The sequence below is a fragment of the Neomonachus schauinslandi genome, chromosome 4, assembly GCF_002201575.2.
Source record: "Neomonachus schauinslandi chromosome 4, ASM220157v2, whole genome shotgun sequence".
Classification (NCBI taxonomy): Eukaryota; Metazoa; Chordata; class Mammalia; order Carnivora; family Phocidae; genus Neomonachus; species Neomonachus schauinslandi.
Genome location: NC_058406.1, coordinates 34,230,320 through 34,255,318, shown reverse-complemented (window position 1 = coordinate 34,255,318; position 24,999 = coordinate 34,230,320). Strand labels below are relative to the sequence as shown.

General features: G+C 50.1%; 1 protein-coding gene across 3 annotated transcripts; it reads left to right on the top strand.

The window, feature by feature from the left end:
* Positions 1 to 3,031: 3,031 nt before the first annotated feature.
* On the top strand, positions 3,032 to 24,299 carry TMEM53 (transmembrane protein 53). Of its 3 annotated transcripts, none has more exons than XM_021683830.1 (3): positions 3,032 to 3,156; positions 18,140 to 18,261; positions 22,831 to 24,299. In XM_021683830.1, the coding sequence occupies exons 1-3, from the start codon at positions 3,096 to 3,098 to the stop codon at positions 23,482 to 23,484; spliced, it is 837 nt and encodes a 278-aa protein (XP_021539505.1). In that variant the 5' UTR covers positions 3,032 to 3,095; the 3' UTR covers positions 23,485 to 24,299. The 3 variants fall into 3 exon arrangements, with proteins under 3 accessions (XP_021539505.1, XP_044769944.1, XP_044769943.1); XM_044914009.1 differs by having other exon boundaries at positions 3,033 to 3,156; positions 22,924 to 24,293; XM_044914008.1 differs by having other exon boundaries at positions 3,033 to 3,156; positions 22,921 to 24,293.
* Positions 24,300 to 24,999: the final 700 nt, after the last annotated feature.

Here is a 24,999-nt window from a genome sequence, read left to right as displayed (position 1 = left end):
CCACTCTGTTGTATTGACTATTACCCCTCCTCATATTCATATCATCGCCCACAGACTCCAGAACAATGTACTTAATTCATCCAGGACTTTGGTATCTAGCTCACAAGCATCCTTTTCCCTCCTCAAGTCCTGTCATCATCTAGGGGGTGCTGGCCATGTCAACATCTTGACTGTCTTCTGTATTTCACTCCAGCCACCCATTCCCATGGCTACACCCTGGACCTTGTCATCACCTGGAACTACTCAAGCTTCATTATTCCACTTTCTGATCACACCTCTCTCATTCAAGTCTTTCCAAGATATATGTTCTCTAACTTCACTGGGACCCCCAGTCCATAACACTTTTACACCCTCTTAGGCAGTTTAGGTTCTAAGCTCCATCATCTCAACCTTTTGCCAGGATCATCCACTTCCTTGTCCTCTGTCCTTCCATTTCATCTGCCTGATGAAACCCAAACCTGGATAGATTCAACTAAGCTCTCTGCACCCACCACTAGATGCCTGAATACTGCTGAGGGAAAAATACCTCCCGCACAAACACGCAGATTGCTGCTGCTACAGTGAATGGTCACCAACCTCATAACTGCCCAGAAATCTGTATGCTGTCTGTCATCCTGCTCCCATTCTTCACTCACTGAGGCTAGTTCAATCCCCCTCTGCTCTTCTCAGACCTTGCACACCATCTCCAATCCCACTCTCACTGGCTGACATCATGCCCACATTTCACAGAGAAAACAGAAACCACCAAACAAGAATTTCCTCAACTTCCTGCCACCAAACCTACTAATATACAGATCTCACATGCTTCCTTGTTGTCACAATGCAAGTGGCCCTCCACTTTTCTAGGTGAATTTCTCCACCAATGCTTTGGATCCCTGACCTTATTCCTTTTCCAGGGGTGCTACTCTGTTATTTCCTTTTCTCTGTCATTTTATCTTTTTTCCTTTTGCTGGGTCCATGCCAACAGCACTTCTCTCATCTGAATAAAAACCTTTGTCTCCTTCCAGCTATTGCCTTCTTTTTTCTCGGAAAGAGCCAAACATCTCAAAAGTGTATTGTACAGTCTTCACTTCCTCACCTTCCACCTGCTTCTCAACTCACTGTAATTTGACCTCTGTTCCCATCGCTCCACCGAAACTGCATTTGCAAAGGTCACCAACAACTTCCTCGTTTTTAAATCCACTGGATTTTTTTCAGACCTTATTCTACTTGATTAGTCATCAGCCTTCAACACTTTCGTGCCGTGGTTTCTGAAACACCACATTCTACCACTGACTATCTTACCACTCTGGACACTTCATCTCAATTAACTTTGCAGGTTCATCCTCCTTTGCAGACCCTCAGACTTGGGGGCTTCTCAGGGCTCTGTCCTAGGCCTTCTTCTCTTCTTACTCCTATTTATACTCTCTGGGAAGCCCAACAAATCCATCCACTGGTGTGGCTGATGTATATAAGGTACCACAGACCACCGCATTTTTATTTCCAGTTTAGGCTTATCTTGCAAGCTCCAGTCAGGCATATTCCAACCTCCTGGACACTTCCACCTGGATGTCCCACTGGCATCTCAAACTCATCGGAGCCAGAACTTACCCTCTCCTAAAAACCCTGCTACCTCTTCTTTCTGTTTGCTCAAGCCAGGAATTTAGAAGTCATTGTTCATTTCTCCTACTTGCCCTACCAGGCATCAAGTCCAGTTCTTTTTAGCTCACAAGTATCTAAGGAATACATCCCCTCCTCTTCATTCCTGCTACTTCTCCATTCTTTAGGCCACCATAACCTTTCCCCATTACTGAAACAACTTCTTAACTAGTCTCCCTCCTTCTCCCAATCCCCAATCCATTCTCTGCATTGATCTTTCTAAAATGCAAATCTGATCTTTATTCCTTTGCTTAAAGCCCTTCAATGACTCCCCACTGTCCTCAGGATAAAGTCTGAGCTCTTGCGCTCATAGGTATAAAACACAGTGGAAAATTTTTACCATCTACCTATAAGCTCAAAGCTGAGTGTGACATCAAAGACCCTCTAGGGTCTGGGCCTAACTTTTCTTCCATGTTTACTCTCACATTAGTATCTCCTCTGGCCAGAAGACACTCAAAATTTCTGGCACTCATCCCTCAGTTTCCCCTCATTGAGCTCCTGCAAGGAGTCCTTTGTCCTCCATATCCCCATAAGTCTTTCAAGGCCCAGCTCAAGACACATCCCCATTGTCATAAATGCAACCCTTCAACACTCTCTGAGCCCCTAAAATGCTTAGGGCCTATTCTTTTGTAGTATTTATCCCTCGCACAGAATTAGAGTTGGTTAATGCATGGTTTCTCTCCCTCTCCTTTTAAGACTTATGGAATTCATGGCCAAAAGCTTAATCTTCACTAGCTCTCACCTACATAATAGGTGCTTAGTAAATATTTGTTAAATACATGGATAAATGCAAGAAAACTATACTCTCTAGCCCCTTTGTGTCCCCCACGAACAGAACATTCTCTAGAGTCTTCCCCTGAAGACACCATTCCCTTGCCTACCACTCACCCCACCAGCCAAGAATATGCCTCAACCCACTGGATGGAGGATGGGCTGGCACGCGTCCCCTAGGCCGTTTGGTACGTTTTTCTACCTCCAGCCCTCGGAGCTGCGTCTGGTAAAGGATGGTAGAGGTAGGAGATGATGTAAATCAAAGGGCACTGCCGTCCACCCCGTAGGATAAGACACCGTGCGGAAGGGAGACCTTCCCATTTCCAGAATACCGCAAATCTCCCGCAGACCCTCTTACCTACACGGGAGGGTGGGGACTCTTCCCGACCGGCGTCCTGGTTGACCAATACCTGACCCAGATCACGCGAGCCAGCCAGTGGCTGCGAAGCAGGGCTAGAACGGGGCGGGGCATGGTTGCTAGGGCCGAGCCGTGGGGTGCCGCGAGAGGCTCCGAGAGAGCCTCGGCGGTTGCTAGGACTGGAGGTCACAGAGCGCCGCTCAGGGATTGGGCAGCGACGGGAGAGGTGGGTGGTGATTGGGCGGCACCCGGGAGGCTCCCGGGTGAGGCGCGGGCGCGCGAGCGGGAGTTCCGGCGGAGGCCCGTGCTGAGGGCTGGCGCCTTCACCATGGCTTCGGCTGAGCTGGACTACACCATCGAGATCCCGGATCAGCCCTGCTGGAGCCAGGGTATGGAACGAGGGTCGGGTCCAGTCGTGGGGAGGTAACCTAACGAGTCTGTGGGTCGCAAGCACAGCTGTGGCTCCGCCCCTCTCGGAGTCCCGCCCTCTCGCGACCCGCCCCCTCACGGGGTCCCGCAGGTCCTGGACTTGGTCGGGCCCACAGAGCCCCACCCCCGTGCAAGCCCCGCCCCCGGAGTGGTCGCAGCGTCCGAGCCCCGCCCCATCCCTGCGGCCTCGGCTCCGTTGGGGGCTTATTTCTGTCTTTTCAGTTGGAGTTCTCAGGTCCGTGCCCTCGTTTCTCTCCTCGCAGCTGAAGGCTGCCGAGGGCAGGGGCTGTCCTGATTCCTTTGGGCTCAGGCTTCCCACTTCCAGCCTCTCTTCGGCGGTTGTGGCTAGGGGACCCACCCATTATTTTCCACCCACTGTTTTCCCGGGGGTCCTTGTAGAAGCCCGGGACACGGGACTCATCCCTCCCACTCTCCTTGGCAGGGGTGAACCGAGCAGTCTCTGCCGTCAGGTAGAAGTCGGTTCAGATCCTTTGCAAAACGAGGCTACCGATAGTAACCTCCCTTCCAGGGCTGTTGGTTGCACAACTGAGGTAATTTGTGTAAAGGACCCAGCATAGTGCCTGGCATGGAGTAAATATAATGATTAACATTACTCCTCCCTAGAGTCGTATCATTAAAGACAGTTGTGTGGGAGACTCCACAAAATGAGTAGCCTGTAGAGCAGGCCTGCAGTGAGAGTTGGATTGGGGGCCCAGAGAATGGAAAGTTTGGCCCCGACAGGGAATTATGATAGAGGAGGCTTGAGGTACTGAGCCCAGCATGTCTCTCCCTGCTTTAGTTCACATGGCCTTTCCGCCCTCCAGTCTCACTGCCAGCAGCTCAGTCTCTGGTATGGCTACCACAGTGATCTTCCTTAATAGAGAGGTTTGCTCTTGTCACCAGTCTGCCTCAAAGCCTTCGGTGGCTCCTTATTGCCCTCAGGATAAATCAAGTTCAGGTTTCCTCACGTGGCATTCAAAGTCCTTCGCAGTTTAGCAGCCCCTGCTTATCTCTTTGATCACTGTGTCCTTCCACTGTTCAATTTGCGTTTTATGTTCTGGCAACCCAAACTGCTTGTGATTCTCCACACACTTCTTGCTTCTCCGCCTTTGCTCCTGTCTGGAATGCCCTTTCCCCTCTGCTGCCCCGCACTGCCCCCTCGCTTGTCCTTGTCCGGTTCCGTCATTGAAGGCTTAGCTCAGATGTTGCCACCTCCAGGAGAGCCTCCCCAAGCCCCTCCCATAGCATCTTGTGTTATTGGTTGGGGTCTAGGAGGAGAGGGCAGCCCCTAGGCTCCCAAAGGACAGATGGCCCTAGACCAGTTCTGTTGCCTTAGAGCTGGGTATGGTGGCGTAGGGCTCTTGGGCTTATGGATGTAAAAATGCTTTTGAAAAGTTCTGGCCTCAGGGGGAGGTGAAGCCAGTTAATATTATTGCCCTTGGAGAGCCACCAGCTGCAAAGGGCTGGAGCTGCCCACTGTGTGGATAGGAGGGCAGATGTTCTCTCTCAGCCCAGGTGGGCAGCCTGGTGGTTTTGGTTTGCCATTCACTTTTACCTCTTACTGGTTTTATGGCTTTGGCAAGTTACTGAACCTTCTTGAGCATCGGATTCCTCCACTGTAAAATGGGAATTATAATGGTGCCTCCTTCACGGGATTGTGGGGGTTTACAGGACAGTGACTGGATGTGTGTGCCTGGCGTGTCGGTGTATCTCCTCTGCTTGTGGCTCCCCTTACTGCTTCAGGAGGCGGGGTCCTAGAATTGGAAGAAACCTCAGGGGGCCATTTAGTCCTACCAGCATGAGGGTATTCTGTTGCTTCCAGACCCTTCTCTGATAGGATGCTTCCTCCCAAACATCCTGGCTTGCTGTAGGTAACTGGGATTGTTAGAAAGCACTTCCTTTTCTTGAGCCACAATAGGCCTTCCTGTCGTTTCTGTTTTCAGTTCAGCATTTGCTGGGTCCTGGCCGCCAGTTAGTTGCTGGTGCCTCAGAAGTGAGTCATGCACAGGTTCCATTTAGGGAGCTGTGGTTTTCAGGACGGGTGAGGATTTATAAGCAGGTGGTTTCACAATGATGTGGTAACTGCAGGACTAGAGGGTCGGGGTGGGCGCAACACAGCAAGATAATCTCTCTTCTTCTCTCTTCAAGAGGTCAGCTCATGCCTTCCACACATCTCTGTTCTCCAAGAGAAATATCTCTAAGGCCGTCGTCAGCTGTCCTTCCTCTGATGTGGTTCTAAGAATCTCCTCCATCTGATCGGCTTTAGTTCATCATGCCTTTCCCTCTCAAAGCGCATGCCCCAGAGCTGAGCTATAGAGGTTGTCGCACCCCTCAGCGGGAGATAACAGCACCGTGGTCCCCTGAATCTGTTTCCCATCTGCAGAGAGCTCCCTCCAGGCTGACATGGCTTCACGTGGGGATAGCCTGTGGGGATCCTAGAGATTGTCTTTCTTTTGCATTTGCTGTTTAATGGTGGAGAAGTATGTAGGACAATCATGTTTGGTTTCTGGAATGTCTTTCCCCCATATTTGAAGATCAAAACTGCAGTGCCCAGCACTGCTGTGAGTTGACAGGCGAGCAGCTGCTGCTGGCATATCAGTTACCCAGTTACCTAGAAGGCAGCTGCGGGTCTGGGATCGTTCAGAGCCTGGGCTGGGCAGCCTAGGATCCTTCTGCTGGGAATCCCATCAGCCAGTATCTGTGACTGCCCATGCTGGGAGAGTAGTCGGTCTGGGCCTTCGCTGAAGCTGATCCCTTGACCTGGAATCTCCCTGCTTCCTTCTCTGACCAGTGATCCCCTTCCCCTCCTAATACTCTGTTCCCACCTCATTTCCTTGGGGAAGGTTCTGTTCTCCTGGCTCCCAGAGCAGGGATCCCTTTTGTAGTGCTTTTGATGGTTTTGCTCACTGTTGCTAGGGCCTGCCAAGGAGGAGGCGCCAAATGAGCTGAATGGAGCCACTTGGCAGCTCTGCGGGCCTGAGCCAGAGATGCCCTGACATCCCAGGCTGAGGCTACGCTGCCCCTTCTCCCGTCTGGAGAAATGGTCAGCCAAGTCCTGCCCCAGGGCCCCTCTTTGCTTGCTGGCAGGCCAGGAGGCCTTCTTAACAGCACTGTATTGCTCTCATGTTCAGTAAACATTTTCAGAAATAATTGATTCACAGGGTCTGGACAAGGGGCTTACCCTTAGAGTACAAGGAAGGCCTTTGGAGGTCACAGAGAGGGGAAGTGACAGGTTTATTGTGAGCCCAGGTTTTATTGTGAACCTGCTCTTCTGCTAAGCACTCGCCAAAAAAAAAAAAAAAAGTGGGGAAAATAAAAAAGGCCACTTAATCTTCAGGAAGCTTTTACTGGCACCTGGGAAATAGTCTGGAGTGGTTTTGAACACTGTGGTGGGCCCCAGTGGTTGCGGTGGGCTTCTTGGAGAAGAGTGGCCCAAGCTGGACCTAGAGCTTCACAGGGCTGATGGGTAGATGGTGAGCAAAGAAAACGCAGAAGGGCACTGGGGGTGGGGGGACTGAGGTGGTCCCACAGAGCTGTCACACCAGAGAGGCCTTAGAGGCCCAGATGAAGAGTGAGTTGGGACTTCAAACTCTCCTTGCCTGTGTGGCCCCCTGTTTTTTTTTTTTAAAAACAGAGGAGTTTAATTTACAGGCATACCTTGTTTTATTGTGCTTTGCTTTACTGCACTTCGCAGATGTGCTTTTTTTTTTTTTTTTTACAGATTGAAGGTTTGTGGCAACCTTGCATCAAGCAAGTCTATGGGTTCCATTTTTCCAACAGCATTTGCTCACTTCGTGTCTCTGTGTCATATTTTGGTAATTCTCACAATATTTCAAACTTTTCCATTATGGTTATATTTTTTGTGGTGATCTGTGATCAGTGATCTTTGATGTTACTATTTTCATTGTTTTGGGGTGCCACGAACCCCACCTATATAAGACAGTGAACTTAATCGATGACTGTTGTGTGTATTCTAACCGCTCCACTGACCATTCCATCTTCCCTCTGCCTCTCCTTGGGCTTCCCTATTCCCTGAGACACAGTACTGAAATTAGGCCAGTTAATAACCCTACAGTGGCTTCTAAGTGTTCAAGTGAAATGAAGAATCACAAGTCTCTCACTTTAAATCAAAAGCTAGAAATGATTAAGGTTATTAAGGAAGGACTGTGGAAAGCTGAGGGAGGCTGAACACTAGTCCTCATGTACCAGATAGCCAAGTTGCAAAGGCAAAGGAAAAGTTCTTGAAGGAAATCAAAAGTGCTACTCCAGTGAACATATGAATGATAAGAAAACAACCTTACTGCTGATATGGAGAAAGTTTGAGTGGTCTGGGTAGAAGATCAAACATTCCCTTAAGCCAAAGCCTAATCCAGAGCAAGGCCCTCACTCTTTTCAATTCTTTGAAGGCCAAGAGAGGGGAGGAAGCTGCAGAAGAAAAGCTGGAAGCTGGCAGAGGTGGGTTCATGAGGTTAGAGGAAAGAAGCCGTCTCCACAGCATAAAAGTATAAGGTGAAGCAGCAAGTTATGGTGTAGAAACCACAGCAAAGTTATCCAGAAGAATTGGCTAAGATAATCCATGAACGTGGCTACACTAAACAACAGATTTTCAATGTAGATGAGACAGTCTTATATTGGAAGAAGATGTGATTTAGGACTTTCATAGCTAGAGAGGAGAAGTCAATGCCTAGCCTCAAAGCTTCTAAGGACAGGCTGACTCTCTTGCTAGAAGCTAAGGCAGCTGGTGACTCTAAGTTGAAGGCAGTGCTCATTTACCATTCTGAAAATTCTAGGACCCTTAAGAATTATGATAAATCTACTCTGCCTGTGCTTTATAAATTGAACAGCAAAGCCCGGATGACAGCACATCTTTTACACCATGGTTTACTGAATAGTTTAAGCCCACTGTTGAGACCTTCTGCTCAGAAAAAAAGATTCTTTTCAAAATATTACTGCTCATTGACAATGTACCTGGTCACCCAAGGGCTCTGATGGAGATGTATGATGAGATTAATGTTGTTTTCATGCCTGCTAATACAACATCTATTCTGCAGCCCATAGATCAAGGAATAATTTCAACTTTCAAGTCCTATAATTTAAGAAATACATTTCTTAAGGCTATAACTGCCACAGAGTGATTCCTCTGTTGGACCTAGGCAAAGTAAATTGAAAGCCTTCTGGAAAGGAATCTCTATTCTAGGTGCCATTAAGAATATTTGTGATTCATGGGAAGAGGTCAAAATAGCAACATTAACAGGACTTTGGAAGAAGTTGATTCCAACCCTCGTGGGTGACTTTGAGGGTTCAACACTTCAGTGGAGGAGGTAGCTGCAAGAAAGAGCAAGGGAACCAGAATTAGAATTGGAGCCTGAAGATGTGGCTGAATCGCTGTCATCTCATGATAAAACCTGAACAGACGAGGAGTTACATCTGACGGATGAACAAAGAAAGTGGTTCCTCGAGATAGAATTTACTCCCGGTGAAGATGCTGTGAAGATTGGAAATAACAACAAAGGATTTTAGGATATTCCATAAACTTTGTTGCTAAAGCAGCTGCAGGGTTTGAGAGGATTGACTCCCAATTTGGAAACAAGTTCTGCTGTGGGTAAAATGCTGTCAAACTGCATCACATGCTACAGGGAAATCATTTCTGAAAGGAAGGGTCAATCAATGTGGCAAACTTTCTTTTTTTATTTTAAGAAATCACCACAGCCACCCCAGCCTTCAGCACCCACCACCGTGACCAGGCAGCGGCCGTCAACATCGAGGCCAGACCCTCCACCAACACAAAGATTATGACTTGATGAGAGCTCAGATGATGGTTAGCATTTTTTAGCAATAATGTATTTTCTTTAAAGATTTTATTTATTTATTTGTCAGAGAGAGAGAGCACAAGCAGGGGGAGCAGCAGGCAGAGGGAGAGGGAGAAGCAGGCTCCCTGCCGAGGAAGGAGCCCGATGCAGGACTCGATCCCAGGACCCTGGGATCATGACCTGAGCTGAAGGCAGATGCTTAACTGACTGAGCCACCCAGGTGTCCCAAGCAATAATGTATTTTTAGAAGATTTTATTTTTTAATTTTTTTAAGTAAACCACACCCAATGTGGGGCTTGAACCCACAACCCCGAGGTCAAGGGTCGCATGCTGTACTGACTGAGCCAGCCAGGAGCCCCAGCAATAAAATGTTTTTAAGTTAAGGTATGTACATGGTTTTTTTAGACAATGCTAGCACATACTTAATTGACTACAGTATAGTGAAAACATATGTATGCACTGGGAAACCAAAAAATTTATTTGACTCACTTTATTATGATACTCATTTTTTGGGGGTTGTCTGGGAATGAGCCCACAATATCTCCAAGGTATGCCTATATTTTTTGGAATCACAGTCTCTTTCACACATTAATAAAAACCCTTTTTAATATGTCTGCTCTGTACCAGGTGCTGTGCTAGGCTCTAGATTTGAGATCTAGACCTGGTGGACTGTGTACAGGTCTCCTTTCTCTGAGCTCACCAGGGTTTCTCTTGCCCTTATTCTGTTGACCATGTCCTGCTCACATACTAGGCCTGCCAGGAGCATCTATTATTAATGGCAACCACCTTGTGAAGGAGGGAGAGGTCTTACTCCATTTTACATACGAGGAACAGAAACTCCAGGGAGCTGAGGTATCTTACCCCAGGTTATCCCAGATTTCAACTCCGGAGCTCCACTCCTCAGCTAGTACATGCAGATTCTTGTTGACATTAGGAAGTGTTGCTTGAATACAGTTCCATTTCTAGGACACAATTAAGGACACACACAAAGAAAGAGGTGTCCAATAGAGTCCTTTTATAATAGTAAAAATTGGAAATATCATGTCCAATAATGGGAGATTGGTCACCACAAATTATGAAATATTCTACAGTCACTCCATAGCCACTAAAAAGAGTGCTGTAGAAATATGTAAGCTGACAGGGAGAGAGGTTCACAATATATTGCTAAATGGAAGAAAGCAGATTACAAAACAGTGGGATTCCAATTTTATTAGACATTCATTTTCTCCTTTTCTATAGGACACATGTGCTGCTTGTGAAGGAGTAGTATCTTGGGTTCATTGAACTCTTTCTTTGTGCCAGGTACCATGCTAAGCCCTCGACAAACATTATCTTATTTAATCTATATATTAATAGCCCCATTTTACAGATAAGGAATTTGAAGTTTAGGGAGTTTGCGCAAGGTCTGTTTCATAGTTACTCATGGCGAGCCAGAGATTTGGACTCAGATAAGGTTTTGTTTTATTTTTATTTTTGTAAAGTTTTTATTTTAAATCCAGTTAGTTAACATACAGTGTAACATTAGTTTCAGGTGTACAATATAGTGATTTAACACTTCCATACAGCACCCGCTGCTCATCATGACCAGTGCACTCCTCAATCCCCATCACCTGTTTCACCCATTCTCCCACTCCCCCCTCCCCCAGCATCAGTGTGTTCTCTATCCTTAAGAGTCTGTTTCTTGGTTTGTCTCCCTGTCTTGAATTCAGATATGGTTTTATAAAGTATGTACTCTTTTTTTTTTTTAAAGATTTTATTTATTTATTTGAGACAGAGAGAATGAGAGACAGAGAGCATGAGAGGGAGGAGGGTCAGAGGGAGAAGCAGACTCCCTGCCGAGCAGGGAGCCCGATGCGGGACTCCATCCCTGGACTCCAGGATCATGACCTGAGCCGAAGGCAGTCGCTTAACCAACTGAGCCACCCAGGCGCCCCTAAAGTATGTACTCTTAAGATACTGTGCTACTTTCCTAGGCTCTTATTTCAAAAAGTAAAAAAAAAGGAAATTTTTAAATCTATAAATATGGGAACTGTGGAGCACCTGGCTGGCTCAGTTGGTAGAGCGTGTGATTCTTGATCTTGGGGTCATGAGTTCAAGCCCATGTTGGGGGTAGCGTTTACTTAAAAAAAATAAATAAATACCGGAACTAGATATGTGAGAATCTAGAAAGTTTTTCTGGGGAGTAGAAGAAACTGAGGATCCTTTTATTCTTTGCATTTTAAAAAGAAAACAGATTCTTTGCATTTTGATTCTGGCTTACAGATAAAAAGCATATATTGTGCCATAGACCCTTATGCCTTGTCAGCCTTTCCTTTGTCTTCTTCACATGCCCCTGGGATATACATAATCTAATTTATGCTTTAGTTTTATGACTTGAACTGTTGTACAATATATGTATCTGTAATTCTTCTATTATTGGTGTCAGTATTGTTTTGTTGAGAAATTCTAGAGGACAAGGAGCCTGTGAGATTAAATTGTTTTGTGGGTGCTCAAGAATCATGAGGGTTGAGAAGAATACTTCTGCCTTACCAAGGAGCTAAAATAACATTTTAACTCTCATTGCAAAAGCGATACATGTTGATTTTAGAAAATGGTTAAAAAAAATAACGAAAAAGCAATTGCTTCTAGTCCCAGAAATAATTACTATTAATATTGGATGTGTTTTTTTCTATGCATAAATATATGTGTGTATATGTATATACATAAATATATATGCACCTCTAAATATATGTATATATTCTGTTGTATATGCTGCTTTTCAACATGCTTTTTCACTTAATGTATTACTACTAATTTTTTAAAAGATTTTGAAAGTAATCTCTAAACCCACCATGGGACTTGAATTTACAACATCAAGGTCAAAGAACCGCATGCTCTACAGACTGAGCGAGCCAGGCAACCCTATTACTAATTTTCAAAAATAATAGCATTATTGAGATAGAATTCACATACCATAAAACTCACCCTTTTAAAGCTGTACAATTCATTGTTCTTTAGTATATTCGCAGAATTGTGCAACCATCACCACTAACTCCAGAACATTTCCATCACCTCAGAAGAAACCCTATACCCATTAGTAGTCTCTCCCCATTCCCCCCTCCCTTTAACTCCTGGCGACCACTACTCTGCTTCTTTATGGATTTACCTATTCTGGACATTTCACATAAATGGAATCATGCAATATGTAGTTTTTTGTGGCTGGCTTCTTTTTTTTTTAAAGATTTTATTTATTTATTTGACAGAGAGAGACACAGTGAGAGCAGGATCACAAGCAGGGGGAGAGTTAGAGGGAGAAGCAGGCTCCCCGCAGAGCAGGGAGCCCGATGCGGGGCTCGATCCCAGGACACTGGGATCACGACCTGAGCCAAAGGCAGATGCTTAACGACTGAGCCACCCAGGCGCCCCATGGCTGGCTTCTTTTACTTAGCATAGATTTTCAAGGTTCATCCATGTTGTAGCCTGTGTTAGTACTTCATTGCTTTTTTATGACCAAATGGTATTTCGTTGTATGGGATATACCACATTATTATTATTATTTTTTAATTTAAAAAATTTTTATTTTATTTATTTGAGAGAGAGAGAATGAGAGATAGAGAGCACGAGAGGGAAGAGGGTCAGAGGGAGAAGCAGACTCCCCACCGAGCAGGGAGCCCAATGTGGGACTCGATCCCGGGACTCCAGGATCATGACCTGAGCCGAAGGCAGTCGCTTAACCAACTGAGCCACCCAGGCACCCCGATATACCACATTATTGATAGGCATGTGGATTGTTTCTACGTGGTGGCTCTTGTGAATATTTGTGGTTATGAAGATTTGTGTACAGGTTTGTGTGTGGACACATGCTTTCACTTCTCTTAGGTGTGTGATGACGTAGGAGTAGAAGTGCTGGGTCCTGTGGTAACTTGATGTTTAGTGTTTTTTTAGGAACTGCCAAACCGCTTTCCAAACTGGCTGCACCTTTTTGCGTTCTTACCGGTAGTGTAGGAGGGTCTAATTTCTCCACATCCTCATCAACACTTGTTACTATCTGATTTTTTGATTATAGCCATCCTAGTGGGTATAACGTGGGATCTCACTGTTTTGTTTTTTTTTTTTTTAAAGATTTTATTTATTTATTTGACAGAGAGAGACACAGCGAGAGAGGGAACACCAGCAGGGGGAGGGGGAGAGGGAGAAGCAGGCTCCCCGCAGAGCAGGGAGCCCGATGTGGGACTTGATCCCAGGACCCCGGGATCATGACCTGAGCCGAAGGCAGACGCTTAACCGACTGAGCCACCCAGGCGCCCCTCACTGTGGTTTTTATTTTCATTTCCCTAATGAGTATGATGTTGAGCTTTTCATGTGCTTATTGGTCATTCTTGGAGAAATGTGTATTCAAATCCTTTGCCCATCTTAATCGGGTTGTTTGTCTTTTTATTGTTGAATTGTAAGAGGTTTTTTGGTACATGCCAGATACAAGCTCCCTATCAGATATATGATTTACAAATATTTCCTCCCGTTGTGGGGGTTGTTATTTTCACTTTTTTGATGGTGTCCTCTGAAGTACAAATGTTTTTAATTTTGATGAAATCCCAATTTATCTTTTTTTTTTCTTTTATTCCTTGCACTTTTGGTCATGTCCAAGAAACCATTGCCTAATGCCAGGCCACAAAGATTTACTCCTGTGTTTTCTTTTTTATGGTTTTAGCTCTTACATGTATGTCTCTAGTTTGCTTCATGTATTATCAAATATTTCCATATGATTAAATTTTTTTTTTTCTCCGAAGTGAAATTGCTGTGTCAGAGATGGCATGTTTTTGAGACCTTTGATCCATGTTCCAAAATTACTCTTGTCCCCATCCTTTCCCTCCACCTTCCTACCTGTCTTCCACTGTTGGGGTTCAGGCCTCTGCCTTCTCTTGCCTTGCATGTTACAGCAGCCTCCTCCCTGTTCCTAACGGACACTGCCCAGCAGTATGGCAAGCGTAGACATGGTGATGGTGGGCCCCGTGGCGGTACGGCCGGGGGGCGTCTAACCCAGTCTGGCGATTGGGAGTGGGGGATGGGAAGGGGTTGCGGGAGGCTTCAGGGGAGGCTTCCTGGAAGTGAACAGTGAGCTGACTCAGGAGGTGGGGTGGGCATTAGCCAAGCCATAAACATGGAGCATAGCACACTGGCCAGGGGGCTCCCCACTAGTGAGCGCGAGTGAGGTCCTGGAGGTGAGAGCAGGGTGCCGTGCTGGTCCAGAGAGATGGATGCTGGCTCTGCCGCTTCCTGGCTGCATGGTCCTGGGGAGAGGAACTTCCTCTCTCTGTGTTTTAGTTTTCTCATCTGTAAAATGGCAACAATAGTAACGAACTCTGAGAATGGTTGCAGGACCCAGTGAGGCAGCATCCGTTGGGGCCCTTGCTGGGGGGGCCGGTCCCTGAGGAGGAGGCAGAAGATGTCAGAGTTGGATCTGTTGATGGACAAAGGCAGCTACGTGTACACGTTTGGAGCTGAGGTGGTAGAGATTTGGTTCAGCCTGGGGGCTTGGGTTTTGTTACCCAGGGCGCCGGCGGGGGCAGTTTTTACAAGCTGGTCTCTAGACCACTTGGGTTTGGATTCCAGTTTCACTGCTTATTAGTTGTGTGACCTTGAGCCAGTTATCTATTATCTCTGTGCCTTAGTTGTTCATCAGCAAAATGAGAATAACAGTACATTGTTCACGGGAGTGTTGTAAAGATTAAATGAGTTGATACATAAAGTGCTTAGAACAGTGCCTGCCACATAATACTCTTTTTCCTGTTACCATTACTGGTTTTCTTGGCGCTGGGAAAGAGGGGTAGTAAGAGCTGGAAGGAGATGTGGACTTCAGAGAGGTTTGTGATGGCTTACGGGGTGGATTTGATTGCCGGCACCGGGTCATGGGAAGTCTTGGAGCATAAATGAGAGACGGAGCCAGTGCCCAAGCCTTGCCCCTGAGGCGCAGCAGCCAGAGGCCCCGAGATGTCAGCCACAGGAGGGACGAGGCTGATATGGCCAGTGGGATAAGCATAAAAAGAACAGGGGCTTTTATGAGAGGATGGAGGAATCATGATCTGGATGTGGCAATAAATAACAACAGCCATAAGAATTACTTTTATTACTCTGGAAAGGGCAATGGGGAGCAAGAATGCTAGCTCTTTCTCCTTGGATCCATCCTTCACTTTGCAGCCACATGTTCATTCCAGCACGTTCCTCCTGCACGCCTGAATGGGCCAGCTACGGGGCTGGGCACTGGGCAGGGGGCGGTGATAAACACGCCGCACTCAGTGCCTGCCTTCACAGAGCCTGCTGGCTAAAGGGAGAGACAGACATTAAATCCTTGTGCAAGTCATTAATCAATACAAGTTGGATCCCTCCACTTCCCCAATTCAGGATCATCATTTGCTCTCTACTGCGACGGAATAAAATTCCAACTCCTACGCATGGCTTGAAAGGCCCTGCAGGATCGCGCCCCAGTGCTACTCTCAGCAGCTCTTGCAACCATTCCTGCTCCTCACCGTGGCTTCTAGCCCCCAGGACTGCTTGCTGGGCCTGAGACCAACCCTGGCATCTCCAGAGCCTCCTGCCCCCCCCGCTCATGGCCTCTCTCCTCCTGGCATGTTCCTACTGGGCCTCCAGGGCAGCGCAGCACGTGTGTCTTCCTTCGGGAGGCCTTTCCCGGCGCCAGCACTCTCAGCCACGTTGCCAGAGCACCTCGGACTTTCTGGGTTGTAGCACTTGAAATACAGAATCAGAAGGGGCAGCATGGCTCTGGTGGGAGGAGGTCAGGATGAAGGCTGAAGTTAGGAATGCGTAGAGAGAGTGGGGCCCCGGGAGGAGATTTTGTTGGGGGGAATGGGAGATGCCCCCGGGCAGGAGGAGCAGCTTTGGCTCAGGGGTAGCCTCGGCTGGAGTTGGAGGGACCAGTTCCCTCCCATGAGGAGCACTACGGAAAGGTTGGGCTCTGGGAGTGGGCAGTGTGTTCAGGGTATCCACATTCTGAGAGCTTCTTCATGGAAATGCCTTTCTGGGGAAGAGTCATTCCTACCTGAGTTGGTGAAGCCACGGATGCCTGTAAAACCTGGTGGAGCAGAAGGGAGTTTCAAGTCCAGGGGCGGATCAGAGGCCCAGCAGAAGCTGTTCGAACCTTCCTCAATTGGGAATGCACCATCACTGCTGGTGGGGGCTGGCCTTAACCTCAGGAGGCCGCCAGGGGGTGTGGCGTCCCTTGGCTGCCTTCTCTGTGTTTGAGATAAATGCCAAAGCCCTTTGCTGTGTCTTGGTGGTGGCACAGGAGGGGACCGCTGCAGGCTGGGGGAGGGGAGCCTATGCTCAGACAGCTGCACAGAGGTAAGGGAGCCTCCCTGGGGCAGGTCTCAGAAATCTAGTTCCTGGATCTCAGAGATTCACAGGCAGGTCCAAATGGGTGGCTGTTGATTGCTACCCCTGAGGCTGCTGTGGCCCGAGCTTCATGGGCAGTCCTCATCCCCAGCAGGGTTGGTCATGGGCCCCAGGGCGGCCCAGATGCCTTTCCGCCAGAAGGGCAGGGAATGGGGACGCCAGGCCAGGAAAGGTGGTACAAATATTTGGAGTGGCCTGCGTTAGGTCTGTAGGACCGTCTCCCTCACCAGAGGCCAGGCCAGCATCAGGGGAGCCTGGGAGTGCTGGGACTGGGGCGCAGGCAGCTCCCACTCCAGGCTGAGTTGCAGCCCAGCCTGGGATCCCCCCGGGGGCGGGCAGTTAATCTCTGAAGGCCAGAGTCACCACTGCTGGAGAGCGGGAACATTGAACTTTTCAATCACATTAATTTCTACAGGAAATTGTTGTCTTCCTTTTGTCCAGAGGTTAGTGATTTATATTTACCATCCTCTTAACTAGCCTTGAAATTTACTGTTGCCCGGTCACCACCGACATCCATAAATCTCGAGGTGGCAGCTGAGTAGAGCCAAGTGGCTTGATACTTGGAAGGGCACACCCTGGCCCTTGCGGGAGGGCGGATAACTAGTAACGGACAGTCCCTGCACCGAAGTCCCCTTGAGTGCGTGGGTCCTTACTCGGCAGGGGAAATGAGATGAGGTCTGACCAACGAGGTTGCAGGGAAGCCTCTTAGAAAGTAGCCATGGAGGAGGCAGCTGGCCTGTGCCTTGGCACATCTCCGCAGGAGACATGCTTCTAGTTGGGGATGGTGCTGGTGGCACAGGGGGTCTCAAGTGGCTTAGTTAGGATGGGGAGCAGGCGCCAGATTCCCAGCTGTACACTTTCTGTGTGACCTTAGGCCACTATCTTAACCACTCTGTGCCTCAGTGTCGTCATCGGCAGTAATATTCCTCATAGTGTTGTTATGAGCGTTAAGTCTCAGTAAATACTGGCGATGATTATTCTCTGGCAGGACTGGGTGGGTGGTTTGGTGTGATCCCTCAGGGTCTGCTCTACCTCCCTGTTGGCACTGTCTGTCCATTTCTCCTTTCAAGGTCTCCTTCCTCCAACTGCTTGTGAAATTAGAATAGGGCTGGCAATTTTTTTCTGTGAAGGGCCATAGGTATTTTAGGCTTTGCAAACCATAGGGTCTCTGTTGTCACGAGTCAACTCTGCTGTTCTATCGTGAAAGCAGCTATACAATAAATGAATGAGCGTGGCTGTGTTCCAATAAAACTTTATTGTGGACAGTCAAATTTCATAGAACTCTCATGTGTCACAAAATATTAGTTCTTTTGATTCTTTTTAACCATTTAAAAATAGAAAAACCATTATTCTTTTTAGCGTGCAGTTCATACAAAACCAGACCGTGGGCCAGATTTGGCCCATGGCTTGTAGTTTGCTGACCTCTGGATTAGAAGGTGAAATTGCATGGAGAAAGTTCTCACTTTTCTTGCCTGGGCTATGTCTTTGAGTTACTAAAAAAAAGGTGCCCGCATGTGGGTTTTTGCAGTGACCCTGCATTGCCTCCTGAGAGGCCTAAATGCCACTTCTGCGGTGGGATAGAGGAGGGAGCCCTGTGGGAACCTGAGGCACACGTGCTGGCAGGATGTGCCGAGGTCTGGCACCTGTTGGTTCCCTGCCTACCGCTAGATTGGCTTTGCATTGGCCAGTCACCCTCACCCCACATGCCAACTCCAGTGCTGACAGTGCCACCATGTCTGTGTTCCAGAGAACAGCCCCAACCACAGCGGGAAGGAGGTGGGGACTCGACAGCCTTTGGTGATTCTCTTGGGCTGGGGTGGCTGCACCGACAAGAACCTTGCCAAGTACAGCGCCATCTACCACAAAAGGGTGAGTACTGCAGGCTTGTGGACACCCAGCGCCCGGGGTAAATCTGGCCGCTCTGGGGGGCACTCGGCCTTGGCTGCTGTCATCGCTGGGCTCCAGCGACCGCTGACCGCCAGTGTGACAGGCCCGGCTCTGAGAACAGCCTGTGAGGAAGACGCTGGGCTCATGGGGACTTTGGCAGGATTATCCCTCCTTTGCTGCCAGCTCTTTGGCCGGGTCTGTCTCCTTCAGCCCCCCAACCTGCTTCCCCTTCCTTCCTCCCCAAACCCCACGGTGTGCAGCCCAGCCCTGATGTGCTCCCAGCTGGGGAGTCGGCCCAGACTTCCAGGCTGTTGTTGCCTGGATGGGCAGCAAGAGCCTGGGCTGAGCATGCTGGGCATAGTGAGTACTCCCAGGATGTTCTCCTTTTCTGCGCAGGTGAGTTTCTGTCTTAGGGTTGACCGTGGCACCTTCGCATTCCCATAGCAGGAGGGCCTCTTGGAAAAGAGATTCAGGCTGGAGGTTTTCTGGCTTCTTCTTAGGCCACCCCCGGAGTTGGATGTAGAGCTTGTGGTAACTGGAGAGAGCCTTAGGAGAGCTGGTTATATTTTGGAAGCCCCTTTCACATCTTTGGCCTCTGGCCTGGCCCTGCCCTCCTCAGCAGGAAGACGCCAGTACAGACAGCCCTGGTTGCCACCTGGAAGCCCTGGGCTGAGGAGGAGTGGAGACCTCCCGGGAGAAAGGCCAGTCAACACCCCCAGCCCCTCGCCGCAGCCTCCCTCCACTGGCCTCCATCTGCACTGGGCCTGAGGGGTGTGTGGCCCTGGAATGGGAGAAGGGTTGGGGGGGGAAATGTTCTGAGCTTGAGGCCTTACCCCAACCAAGAAGGCTGGTCCTCTGGTGTCGCCTTTTACGAATAGCTCTGCAGCTAAGTTTCAGCGACTTCTGAATTCCACTCACTGGGCCAGGCCTGTTTTGTCTGGCTTCTCCATTGGACTAAGTTCCCTGAGGGCAGGCCGAAGAATAGGAATAGGTGAGTGTGGCCAGAGCAGAGAATGAAAGAAAGGGCAAGTGTCAAGAGAGGAGGCTGGGAGGGGTCCTGGGGGGAACTGCAGTGGGGGGTGTGGGGTTAGATTCCAGGGAAGGCAGCGGGGTTGAGTTGGCAGGGCTGGCGGAGGGGTCCTCTGGGAAAGGAAAGGGGTCGGGACAGGATGGGTGTGGAGAAAAAAATGTTCCAACTCCAAACTCCTGATACTTGATTATTTAAAAGAAAGTAAAAATACCATATCTACACCTAGAGATGACCTCTATTTACTCGTTCGTGCCCATCCTTTCAGCTTTTCTCTGTGTGTAGCTTTTCTTAACCTAATGAGATCTACTGAATATACTTTTTTTTTTAAATAAAGATTTTATTTATTTATTCATCAGAGAGAGAGACAGAGAGCACAAGCAGGGTGAGCGGCAGGCAGAGGGAGAAGCAGACTTCCCGCGGAGCAGGGAGCCCGATGCAGGACTTGATCCCAGGACCCTGAGATCATGACCTGAGCCGAAGGCAGACGCTTAACTGACTGAGCCACCCAGGTGTCCCAGCTTCTGAATATACGTTTTGCATCCTGCTTTTTTTCAGACCATGATCTCCACCTTGCTTAATCTGTTTTCATCTTCTTGAGTTCCCAGTCCTTATTCAGATTCTCTCACAGTCCCCAAAATGTCCTTTATAGCTGATTTGCCCAAACCAGGATCCAATCCAGGATCACCCATTGCGTCTAGTTACTTTGTTCCTTAAGGCTCTTTTATTTTTTTTTTTTAAGATTTTAGTTTTAAGTAATCTCCACCCAACGTGGGGCTACCAGAGAATATATCTAGGAGTGCACGATCCCGAATGCTGCTAGAAGGAAAGTAGGATGGGCGCTAAGAGGTGTCATGGGATTTGGCCATTTGGGAGAGCGTGGGTGACCTTGGTGAGAGCAGTGCAGGGGAGTCAGTGGGAGGGGACGAGGTGGAGAGGGCAGGGGTCAAAAAGATTGTCTAGGAAGGTGGAGAGAGGGTGGGATAGAGTTAGAGGGGAACACAGTGTAATGGCAGAGGCTTTTATGGTTTTGTTTATTTGAGAGAGAGTACGCAGGTATGGGGGGGAGGAGGGTCAGAGGGAGAGGAGGGAGAGTTTTTTTTTTTTTTTTAAGATTTTATTTATTTATTTGACAGAGAGCGCGCACAAGCAGGGGGAGCAGCAGAGGGAGAGGGAGAAGCAGGCTCCCCGCTGAGCAGGGAGTCTGATGCGGGGCTCGATCCCAGGACCCTGAGATCATGACTTGAGCCAAAGGTAGACGCTTAATGACTGAGCCACCCAGGCACCCCAAGGAGGAGGGAGAGTCTTAAGCAGATTCCCTGCTGAGTGTAGAGCTGGATGTGAGGCTCCATCTCAGGACCCTGAAATCACAACCTGAGCCGAAACGAAGAATCGGGTGTTTAACGGACTGTGCCATCCAGGTGCCCTGAGGCTTTTTTTTTTTTTTTTTTAAATGAGATTGGTTTGACAGAAATCTGGAGAAAGGAGGAGACTGAGAATACAGGAGAGGGAGGCAAGGACCCATGGCAGGGCCTCGGGGCTGAGTGTGCCTAGAGATGGAGAACCGCTTGGCTGGGGGATGAGGGGGGTGGAGACTGGGATCCGACCTGCAGGGACTTCTAGGAGCATCTGACTGGGGAGGTGGCAGCAGAGATGCAGGCACCTGGGAAACCTCAAAGTGAGGCCCAGACCGGCGGGCATGGGGAAGCTTGGCAGGCATGTGCCCTTCCTGGGGAGTGCTGGGCCCTTAGAGGGGGAGTTCCGCGTGTGCACTCACAGGTGATGCGGAGTTGGAGGGCACAAAATCGTGTGTGTCCTCATAGGTGGCGTGTTCGCAGGAATTGCTGTTTATTTCTGCGTGTGAATGCTCCAGGGGAGGAGTGTGTGTGTGCGCGTGTGTGCGCGTGTGTGCTCTTGAAGGGAGCAGAGCGTGTAACTGGGTACCTGCCAGCAGTGCGTGTGCATGTGGGTGTCTTGCCGGCTACTCCCGGATGTGTGGTGGGTGCACACGAGTGAGTGGTGGGTGCCCCGTGTGTCCGCATCTGTGGGATACGGTGTGGGTGGGCTTCGTTTAGTTCTAGGGTTGCGTGTGTGTGGAGGTGTGATGTGGGAGTGTGTTTGCATTTGTGGGAAATGCTGTGTGTTGGTTGGGGGGGGGTGGAAGACATTTCACATGCCGTTGGGAAGTTAGAGCACTTGATGAAATTTCCTAGAGCCTGAGGGGCCAGGTGGCATCAGGGGCCTCCTCTGCAGAGTCCTGGGAGGGGGGCTTAGGCATGCCAGGGCCCTGGTGACAATAGTGCCAGGGGGAGTCGGGGACAGATGTCAGATTGGAGCCAGCGGGAGGGGTGAAGTTAGGGGGCTGATGGCAGGGTTCTTTCAGCTGACCATCGTGTTTAGCTCTGCGTCATTCACGTACTGTGGTCAGAGGGTGTCCTCCGTGTTATCAGTCCTGCCGCCACTAATTACTGCTACTATTAGTTGACTTTGTGCCAGGTCCTGTTTGGGGCACTTGAGGTATGTTTTTCCATTCAGTCTTCACCATAAGCCCGCGAGATGGACGTTAACCCAGTTTACAGGTGGAAGCACAGGCCCAGGAAGATGAAGCAAATTGCTCTTCACCCCTACTGTTAATAAGTGGTGCCAGGAATCGAACCCAGACCTGTGTGACCCCAGAGCCCGCCCAACTCAGTTCCCCTGACAAATGGCCCTTTGTCTCTCGAATAGGACAGTGAGAGGGGATTAGCACTGAGGCATGTGGCTTTGGCTGCCTTTTCTACCTGACCTAGAAGAGGATCTGTCTGGAGATTTTGAGGCATCCTTGACCCAGGCATGGAGGGGTGCAGAAGCCTACGAGATTGGCTCAGGTTTTAGAATTTGAGGAATAACAGTGTTTCCTATATTTGGAATTTCAGGGTGAGTGGGAGGAGCGATCCCGGGCCTTGGAACCAGACAGATCGGGGTGCCAGGCCCCTATGCCGGAGAGCATGGCCTGTGTTGTCAGGGTTCTGCCGGAAGGCCGCTGTGGGCGGAGACTGACTTGACGCGGTCCGGCCCACGAGTGGCCTCTGGTGGCCAAGGCTGGGGCATGCAGGCCGTGTCTGCGTGTTGGGTTTTATGGGGGTAGTAGCTCCTTGTGCCTGGGAGGGTGGGGCTGGTGCAGAGCAGTCACTGCAGCAAGGTGTCGCCAAGCATGAGCCCTTAAATATGCCGGAGTTGAGCGGATGCACTGCAGGGGGGAAGGGGGCGGGCACGGGCCAGAGTAAGACTGTTCTGGTCAGCCAGAGCGAGCTCCAGGCCTCACCCAGCGGGCTGGGTGGCCGTGGCCAGCATGAAGTGGTTATTCCACAGCTGGGCCTTGCGAGTACCTTGCACTCTGGAAGGCACCCGTCTGTGAGTGGTGGGCTGGTGCCTGGAGCACTGCTAGACTTGTAGCTGCTGGGCATCTCTGACGCTAGCTTGTAGTCCCCCTGCCCACCGCCCCCCATCCCTGAGGACCGACCTGGCCTCTCTCCTCTTCCCAGGGCTGCATCGTGATCCGATACACAGCCCCATGGCACATGGTCTTCTTCTCCGAGTCCCTGGGCATCCCTTCACTTCGTGTTCTGGCCCAGAAGCTACTTGAGCTACTCTTTGATTACGAGATTGAGAAGGAGCCCCTGCTCTTCCATGTCTTCAGCAATGCTGGTGTCATGCTGTACCGATATGTGCTGGAGCTCCTGCAGACCCATCGGCGCTTCTGCCGCCTGCGTGTGGTGGGCACCATCTTTGACAGCGGCCCCGGGGATAGCAACCTGCTGGGGGCTCTGCGGGCCCTGGCCGCCGTCCTGGGGCACCGGCCCGCAGTGCTGCGCCTGCTGCTCCTGGTGGCCTTCACCCTGGTGGCGGTCCTGTTCCATGTCCTGCTCGCTCCCCTCACGGCCCTGTTCCACACCCACTTCTATGACAGGCTACTCGATGCAGCCTCTCGCTGGCCAGAGCTCTACCTCTACTCAAGGGCCGACGAGGTGGTCCTGGCCAGGGACGTGGAACGCATGGTGGAGGCTCGCCTGGCACACCGGGTCCTGGTGCGCTCTGTGGACTTCGTGTCATCTGCGCACGTCAGCCACCTCCGTGACTACCCTACTTACTACACGAGCCTCTGCGTCAACTTCATGCGCAGCTGTGTCCACTGCTGAGCTCCTTGTCCTACCCACCCAACTCCTCTCTGCTCCAGAAATAAATGCCCCCCACCTCCCCACAACCTCTGTCTGTGGGTGGCGGGGCCCTCTTCTGCTTCAACTCCCGGACAGCCCTTTGGGACTCTGTGGTCCCGCAGGTAGAGAATTCCCATTGAATTTTAGCAGCCATGCGCCGGGAACCGTTTCTCCCGGGATCCTAGGCGGGGGGCGTGCCTGGACAGGTTGCCGTGGGAGTCTCGCCGTGGCTGTGTTTGGGCAGGCGCAAGTCGGGCTGCGGACGGGATCCTATAGCTTTTAGGCTGGGTAGGGTTAACAGAGTGGCGAGGGTGGGGTTGACGAGGAGCCCCAGGGTTGATCTTTAACTTCTTGAAAGGTAGGTGAGCTTTGTGCGGAGAGGGTCAGGCTGGCGCAGGGGCTGTGATTTCTGCTCCCACACCCCGCAGCGTGACGCCACCTGCTTAGATCCCACTCGGTAGCTCACTTGGAGGGGCCGCTCTCACCTCAGTGCCAGAGAGAGGGGAGCTGAGGGTGCAGAGGTGGCGGGCCTGCCTGGGTCCACCACGCTTTGCCAGGAAAGCTGCGACGTGTCTAACAGGCAGATGGAGTGGGGAGGAGGAGGAGAGCAGCGCCACACAGGAGCTGGGACAAGCGAAGTCAGTAGCCCTGAAGACCAGAACCAGGGCGAGGACTCCTCCATCTCCTTGAGACCCCCTTGGATCCTGTCCAGGCAGGAGAGGTGACTTCAGCCCGAGTTCTTGATCATCTCGCATTCTCTCAGTCACTGCTGCACAATGCTGGCCCGTAGTAGGTACTCAATAAATATGTTGATTGAATGAGCTTACTGTGATATTCAAGGGACTTGGGGTGGGGGGAGCAGGGATGGGCTTGGAAAGTTTGACAGGCAGTGAAGGAGATGGCTAGCCAGGCTCTGGGTGGGAGCTGACCCTTCATATTCTCAGGACTGATGGACCCTCTGCCTCCAGAGCCGAGCTCGATCTGCATCTTGTCAGCCCTCTGGGACGTCAGGGACGTCAGGGACGTCAGGGACGTCAGGGACCGTTGCGTCTGATCCCTATGCTGTGTGGTTGCATTCCTAGCCATGGCCAACAGGTGGCAGTACTGCGTGGGCCATGAGACCACGCTTAAGGATCCCACAGCTGGGTAGGCTTCATGCCCTCGCTCAGGGTTAATAACATTGCCTATTAGAGAGCCTACCGCCCCCAGGGTGAGAGTAACCAGCCATCAGGGACCTATTGAGTCCAAGGCAAGGAGAAGGGAGAGTTGAGACCTGAAAGGAGCCAGCCCAATGGGAACTGGGCATTACCCACTTCTTTCCCGAAACCTTAGCCATCACTGGGGCCGCTCTGCTTAGGCAGGCCACATACATTCCCTAGACTCTTGGGCCCCAGGATTCTTGTATTCAGGATATTCGGTGCCATCAAGCTGGGCCTGGGGCTGTGCACGGCCTTCACTGGGCTCCAACCAGGGTGACTTGTCACCTGAGTGCAGGAG

What these genes read in the sequence shown, in the direction of transcription:
- TMEM53 (XM_021683830.1), top strand. Translation starts at nt 3,096, where the DNA reads ATGGCTTCGGCTGAGCTGGACTACACCATCGAGATCCCGGATCAGCCC. An exon ending in TCAGCCCTGCTGGAGCCAGG is followed by an intron (nt 3,157 to 18,139) that starts GTATGGAACGAG and finishes TCTGTGTTCCAG; the next exon opens with AGAACAGCCCCAACCACAGC. An exon ending in GCGCCATCTACCACAAAAGG is followed by an intron (nt 18,262 to 22,830) that starts GTGAGTACTGCA and finishes TCCTCTTCCCAG; the next exon opens with GGCTGCATCGTGATCCGATA.